The 7,396-nt window shown below is 63.0% G+C and overlaps 1 protein-coding gene across 3 annotated transcripts in view; it reads left to right on the top strand.

Annotated features, from left to right (window-relative positions):
* The window catches only part of SLC5A10 (solute carrier family 5 member 10), a 40,748-nt gene extending 33,629 nt beyond the window's left edge, over positions 1-7,119 (top strand). For all 3 annotated transcript variants that reach the window (XM_063342730.1, XM_063342727.1, XM_063342726.1), the window contains 6 exons: positions 2,725-2,832; positions 3,246-3,396; positions 5,677-5,845; positions 6,281-6,496; positions 6,675-6,756; positions 6,944-7,119. In XM_063342730.1, coding sequence (XP_063198800.1) covers positions 2,725-2,832; positions 3,246-3,396; positions 5,677-5,845; positions 6,281-6,496; positions 6,675-6,756; positions 6,944-7,110 — 893 coding nt within the window. In that variant the 3' untranslated portion in view covers positions 7,111-7,119. The remainder of the gene's footprint in view (positions 1-2,724; positions 2,833-3,245; positions 3,397-5,676; positions 5,846-6,280; positions 6,497-6,674; positions 6,757-6,943) is intronic.
* Positions 7,120-7,396: the final 277 nt, after the last annotated feature.

The following is a 7,396-nucleotide window of genomic DNA, read 5'->3' as shown; positions in this document are numbered from 1 at the left end:
GGTCAGATTCTTGCACCGAGGCGAAAAAAGGGAAGTGCCAGGGGCTGCGTCTCGCTCCCTCACGTTGGAGCAGCTCATCTGGATTTGCAGCCGTGTAAATGAGAGCCCCGCTTGAGTCAGGCTCCCAGGGCGAAGCCACCCGTCTGCCCGGGTGCTCGGCCATCAAAGCACTCCTCTCTGCAGACACGGTGGCCATGCAGCATCCCGGCTGTCCTGTCCCCAGCCAGGGCTTGTGGTGTGGCGAAGCGCCGAGCTCAGGGAGGATTTGGGAGGAAAAATGAGTCGGAAACGTGCAGAAAGGGGAAAAACTCCAGTGAGGCTTTCTCAAAGCTGGGTGGTGTCCAGCTCCGGTCTGTCGCTTGCAGGACGTGGCAACGGGGACAGGAGACATGGGGATGGAGGGATGTGACAGCTGTGTGTTGGGATCAGGACACGAGGAGGAAGGAGGCGTTCAGCTTCCACCAAATATTGTCTCAGGAGGTGTTTTGGATGGAGCGGATGGCTTTGTAGAAAGGCTGCGCTGACCCTGCGGGGATTTCCCGGTGGTGGGATGTCACCTACATGCCATGACGTGGGCAGCGAGGGGTGCAGCAGAAGCTGCAGACGCTGGAGGCAAAACTGGGTATTTTGGGTGAAATCCCAGCCCTGCTGAGCAAGCAGTGGTGGCCCCTTCGCTGATGGAGTTGCACCTGCGACAGCAAACGTGACAGAGCCGAGCACCCGGGGGGGCGGAGGGGCACTCCGAGACCTCGTCCCTGGCCGTTGTCCCCCCTGGGCTGGCCCAGGCCTGGTAATTTGGGAGATGCCCTGAATCGGGGCCGGCGCATCGAGTGCGGGTGTGCGTGGCGTGGCCGAAGCGTGCTGCGGTCGTACCCGCCTCAGCCGCCACCTGCTGCCCCGGCTCTGTTTTTATCATGTAAGGAGATTTATGGTCTCTTTAGCGGGGTGTGTGCGCGCGCTTTTATGATTTATTACGCCGCGGCGTAAAAACGGCATCCCATTGCTTGTGCGATGTGCTGGCTCCTCCGGCCACGTTGGAGGGGGGAATTGGGACCGCAGAGCCCCCACCTGGAGCATCGCTTGACCCCCACGTGGGGTGAAGACACCTGGGTCCCCCGTCCCCAGTCCCCCGAGGGGGGACTGGGGACGGGGGACCCAGGTGTCTTCACCCCACGTGGTGAATTCAGCACCCGAATTGCAGCTTCTTTGTAATCCCCTGCCTGCTCGCAGGGACAGGTCACCGTGGCCAAGCAGGTCCGTCCCCGCCATCGCAGTTGTCCCCGCTCGGCCGCCCCGGGCTGACCCAGCCGAACAGGTAGCGCCCAGCACAGGCACCGGCTCCTCCCGGCTGCAGCTGGAAGCATTAATTACAAGCTCCTAATTAATTTCCCATCTCTAGCAGAGGGCCTAATGACAAAGTGAGGAAGCGGGGTTCGACGCTGGGCTCTGCTCCCGGCTCGGGGGGTCCAGCTCCCCCGCTGGGCTTGGCTCCCTCTTCCCGCACGTTCCTGGGTCCCACCAAGGGGTTCGGCGGCAGAGCCGAGCCCTCAGGCTGGTGTTTTGGCTGGGCTGTAACACCCAGACACTGCTTTGCCCTCTGGAGCATCTTCCACCCGCCACCCGCCAGCCATTTGCATGGAGCCGCTCACAACGTGGTGTTTTAGAGAGGGGGAAACTGAGGCACGGAGCGGTGACAGCAGCTTTACTCACAGCTGCTGGAGGACGGAGTCACTGGAGCCCTGGCGCTGACTCTAACCCTGGGGAAAAGTGGCCCAGGCTGGGCTTTTTCAGCGTCCTTGGGATGTGCTGAGCATTGCCTGTGGTCTGCTGCCTGCACCCTGTGTTGCACATCCCCATCGCATCCCACACTCCTTTACTGAAAGCCCCGAGGTGTTACCAGCCGGTGTTTCCCTTCCCCAGCCGCTGCCGCTGGGGGGCTGGGGGCTTTGGTGGGGGTCACCATGGAGGAGGACCGGGGTGATGCTCCCGGTCGCGTGCAGCTATCACCCGTGCTCCTCCCCGTGCTCTTCAGTGGGAGGATGCAAGGCCGTAGAGCCAAGCGGCCCATCCATATTTATGCCTGACATTAATTTCCATCCATTTCAATATTTTATGAGCGTAACAATAAAATAAAAAAAAGGGTTGAGCGCTCATTGAGACAGAGAAGTAATTGGGTGTTGATGGTCCTGGCGAGCTGCCACGCGCGTCCCAGGGAGCTGCTGGGTGCTGCCCATGCGGAGGTAATTGCCGCAACGGTGCACGAACCCGCCTGGCCCCGTGAGCGGGGACGGGCAGCGCCTGCCCGTGCGCCTCTGCCACTTCTCTATGAAGCCCCGAGTCACGGTGGGACCCCTCCTGGCTCTGGAGGTCCCCCTGGGGCAGCTGTCGCTGGCTTTAACGTGGGGAGGGCTCGGTGGGGGTAGGTCCGAGCGGAGCTGGGCTGGGCGCAAGGCAGCGGGAGGCGAGGGTGATGCTGCTGGGCTGGATCCTGCCTGGGTTATGGCTGATGGCGGAGAACAGGGCTGGGGGGAGACGACGGTGGATGTCCATGTGGGATGTGCTCCCTGCTACTCTGTCCGGTCCTCTGCCAAGGTCTGGGCACCGTAGCCGTAAGGAAGGGCCAATATCCAGCCTGGTGAGAGGGGGTGCAGGGGGAGGGAAGGGTTGCTGGGCTGGCCCCTGCCCTGCGAGAGGTCCTGGCATGTCACCTTCTCTGTCCCCCAGATGCCGTGGCCTGCGTGGACCCCGAGGAGTGCACCCGCGTGTGCGGGGCCGCCGTGGGCTGCTCCAACATCGCCTACCCCAAGCTAGTGGTCGAGCTGATGCCCAGCGGTAGGTGGGTGGGAGGGGGCACCTCCATCTGCACCAGGATTTGCTGCACCCCAGGGCTGCCTGTGAAGCCCATCACGGCTTGGATGTCCGGGGGGACCCGGTGGATGGTCTGGATGGGTTCATGTGTGGGATGGCCCATGCAGCCCCTCCCAGGGCGACTCCAGAAGCGAGGTCAGGGAATGTGGGTGGCTCTGTGGGGCAGCACAGTGTCCCAGCATCCTGGGGTGCGGCTGGGTGTCCCCAAACCCTGTCCTTGCCCCAGGGGAGACCCCAGCGTGTTCTTGTGGAGGGGAAGGGTGAAGTATCGGGGCTGTCCCGTCCCGTCCCGTCCCATCCCATCCCATCCCATCCCATCCCATCCCATCCCATCCCCCCTAGTTTGGCCGCTCCCTAATGGTCCCTCTCTTCCCCAGGCCTGCGGGGTCTGATGATCGCGGTGATGATGGCCGCGCTCATGTCATCCCTGACCTCCATATTCAACAGCAGCAGCACCCTCTTCACCATGGATGTCTGGAGGAAGCTGAGGCCGGGGGCTGGCGAGCGAGAGCTGCTCTTGGTGGGCAGGTAGGGAGCAGGGGTTTTGGGGAGACCTTGGGTTTCAGGGAGACCGGTGGGGCTGGTCCAGCCCTCTGTGATCTGCCTTTGCTGCCCGGGAGCTTGCAAAGTGCCTGCGCTCAGCCTGGTTTATGAAAGGAAAACAAGCCCTTGGATTATTTTATGTATGAAAGCGCTGGAAAGGCAGACGGGGCGTTTGGGGCGTTTGGAGGGGCAGGGCTGTGCCCAGTGCGAAGCCTCTCCCGTGCTGCCCCCAGCCCCTTCCCCGGGGGATGCCGGTGGCTGCTCCCCGCCGAGGTCGCAAGCAAAGTGTGTGTGGGACCTTCTCCGGGTGGCAAAGGGCAGCGCTGCCCACACATGCCCTGGCTGCTCCCGGGGGACGACGGGGAGCCCGGGAACCCGCCCGCGGTGCTGCGCTCGGGGCGGCAGAGTCAGCGCTGGGGAATGCCCGGCGCGGTGCCGGGGTGCGAGGGAGTGTCCGGGGCGCGGGGCAGACAATAACAAGGAGAAAATCTGGGTCAGGGCTCTGGCTGGGCTGCGCTGGGGCTGCGGGGAAGGTTGGCTGGTCCGGCGGCTCCGGGAGCAGCTATTTCTTAGCATCTTCCACCTCCGGAGGGTGGGAAGGGGATGGCTACGATCCCAGGGAACCGCAGTCCCGCGCAGCTCCCCCGTAGGAACTGAGGTGCTTGTCTCAGGACTGCCTTGCCCCTCCCTGACACTGGCTTCAGTGCCGGTGACACGGGGTGTAATAATGCCGGAGAGCTTTCCCGAGGATGGTTAATAAGTGTTTGCGAAGGGCTTTGCCCGCCCGGGGCGGGAGTCGCTGCTGCATTTGATCCACAGTAATTCATTAGCGCATCAGGCGATTAGTGGGAACAGGGCGCTGCAAATCGCCGCCGCCGTACGGCTCCGCAGGTATATAACAAATGATAAACGTTCTAGACGGGGGAAAAAAAAAACCTCTTTAAGCTGCAAGTTTGAGGTTTTCCTACCTGCTAGCACGTGTGGCTCGGGGTTATTTCTGAGCAGCCTTTGGGGGGTCCCAGCCACCCCCCGGATGCGGGGTCCGTCTCGGCATGGGGCAGGAAGAGACTTGCTTGTGGGAGCAGAGGGAGTTCCCGGTTCCTGGACCTGGGGGTTTGAGCTCCTGCCGTGGCTGTGCCGTGGGGCTGGAAATCCCCGCTGGTGGTTGATGCGTGCTCTGTGCCGAGGTGACGGCATGGTGACGAGAACACCCGATCCTCCCCGAATCCCCCCCCGAGCTCCCCAGGGCAGGCTGTGCTGGGTCTCTGCAGTCCATCCCTGCCTGGATCCCGACCTGCGGAGGGGCCCATGGCCCCCCGGCGCCCCCCTGGCTCACCACCACGCTCAGACACTCCTCCATTTTTCCCATGACCTTTTAGCATCATCTGTGGCTTAAAGATGTACCGAACGCGAGGTTTTTCTCCTACCCCTTGGGTCAGGGTCTGTGTTTTGGGCTCGAGCTGCTTCCTCTTTCCAGCATGCCAGGTGGGCAGGGGAGAGTCCATCTAAAGATGCTTTCATTGCTTTTTTTTTTCCCTTTTGTTTTTTCCTACTTCTGCTTTTCGGGATGAGCAGATGGAGATGTAGGTAATTCTGCGAAGCTGTAAACAAGCTGGGCTGAGCTATAAATACAGCAGCTCTCGGGATGTGCCTTGTCCAGTCTGCCTGCTCAGATTGGGCCCGAAAAACTGGGCTCTGGCCAACGCCTCTTGCTTTGGAGGAGGGTGATGCTGCAGGGGGCAGCTGGGCTTTGGGTGAGGATGGGGACGGAGTGGTGTTGGGGGACAGATGCATCCCTACATCGCAGCCTGGCTGGGGGGAGCTGAGCACGGGGCAGCTCAGCCCACATCCCCGGCTCTCAGCTGGGTGCTTTGGATGAACACGGGGTGCTGAGAACATCACCCAGATCTGGCCAGAGCACCCAGCCTCCGTGTCTGGGGGCTTTTTGTAGCCCATTGGCCAGGTTTCCCCATGGGGGTGCCCAATTTAGCAGCCCCTAGAGCTGGGCAGGGTCCTGGGGAGTGCTCGCGTGTCCAGGATAGAGCCAGCACTGGCGTAATTAACATCTGTGGCCCCGGGGGTGTCACTCGGCCACAAGCATCCTCCCACAGATCCTCCTGCATCCCCTGGCCAGCTCTTCTGCACCGGCACTGGCACCCAACCCCTGGCCCCGGGGAGCCCCCACCGCCATGGTGGTGCTGCTAGTGCCAGGAGGTGCGGGTGGGACAGGAGCATCACCCCGCACTGCATCGCTGCCGCTCGCAGGGTGGTCACGGTGGTGCTGGTGGCCCTCAGCGTGGTCTGGATCCCCATCCTGCAGAGCTCCAGTGGCGGCCAGCTCTACGTCTACATCCAGGCTGTCACCAGCTACCTGGCTCCTCCCGTCACCGCCGTCTTCGTCCTGGCTGTCTTCTGGCCTCGAGCAAACGAGCAGGTAGACGCCTGGGGATGGCTTGAGGACACACGGGGTGGTGCCAACACCTTCCTACCCAACCTGCTCCCTGGGACCCAGCGGGGTTTGGGGGGTCAGGAGGAGGAAAGGTGGAGGCGATGCTGGAGGGGCTGGGGAGAGGAACCGAGCCCGACTGGCATTTCCGTGGGGAGCTGATGTGAGAAGGAGGAGGAAGAGGCGGTAGGTGCCACCAAGCATGGGACAGCCAGCGGGGCTGGCAGGAGACATCCCCTGCTGAGGGGGTGCAGGTCTGGGACAGGACTCGGCCGGCCGGGGTGCAAGGTGCTGTCCCAACACGCAGGGGCCGTTCGACCCTCTCCCAGGGCTGGCCGGAGAGAGTGGCTCTCTGGGGGTGTTTGTTCCCCCATGGGGTGGCTCTCCCCCTCCGGCCACCCCCTGTGGACCTTTGCTTTGCAGGGAGCTTTCTGGGGCCTGATGGCGGGGCTGGCGCTGGGGCTGGCAAGGATGGGGCTGGAGCTGGCGTACCCCATCCCCCGCTGCGGGGTCCCCGACCGGCGGCCCTGGCTGCTTGCCGACATCCACTACCTGCACTTCGCCGTGCTGCTCTGCGCTGCCACGGGGGCCGTCGCGGTGGGGGGCAGCCTGCTGACCCCCCCGCCACCTCCAGCCAAGGTGAACAGGGCACCTGGGACCCCTCACCCTGCAGCCCCCACGGCTGCGTCCACCAACCTGACCTCCTTGGCCAGAGACTTCGGTGTCACCCAGGTGCACCCCGAGCTCAGCCATGGGGCTCCCCATGAGGAGTCCAGCCCGGGGATGGTTTGTCACCAAATCTCGCCCTGGTTTCCAGCTAAAGGATCTCACCTGGTGGACCCTCTCACGGGAGCCACCCCAGCCCTCCGTGGACGGCACATCCCAGGGTCACTTTGATGGTGAGTGTGTCCTTGGGGGTGTCTGATAGGGGAGGCATCCTCAGTGCCCCCCACTCCCTGCCTGTAACGGGCAGCAGGACGGCATGGATGCCCTGTGCCTCAGTTTCCCCAGGGCCGTGCCACCTGCCAGGAGGTGGCCGGTCCCCACGGCACCCTGTCCCCCACGCTCGCCATCTTTCTGTGCCAGGTTCCTGCTCAGCCACCCTGGGCGCCCAGCAGCCAGCAAAGGCCGAGGGATCCCCGTCCACAGCCCTCAGGGATGCCATGGAGCCCCCCTTCTGGGCGCGCGTCTGCGGCATCAACGCCGTTGTCCTGATGTGCATCAATATTTTCTGCTATGCCTATTTTGCCTAGTGGCCTGCCAACCCCTGGGCAGTGGGGGAAGGGGCTGGGGGGGTGGGCAGAAAGGGGGTTTCAGGTGATAGTTTTTATTTGTCATCTTCGGGACATGGGATGTTTAAATCCACTGGTGTGATGAGATGGGTGTTCTCAGCACCCTGTCCCTGAGTGCATCCCGGGGGGCTGTGAGGTGTGGGGGCATCTGTGGGGGCAGTGAGTCTCTGGGAGGGGTCTGGGGAGAGGTATTGGGGTGTGTGAGTGGGGGCTGCAAAGTGTGGAAGCAAAACCACAGCAAAACAGC

This window comes from Chroicocephalus ridibundus, chromosome 8, assembly GCF_963924245.1.
Source record: "Chroicocephalus ridibundus chromosome 8, bChrRid1.1, whole genome shotgun sequence".
In the NCBI taxonomy this organism is placed as follows: Eukaryota; Metazoa; Chordata; class Aves; order Charadriiformes; family Laridae; genus Chroicocephalus; species Chroicocephalus ridibundus.
This window is presented reverse-complemented; position numbering and strand designations above follow the sequence as displayed.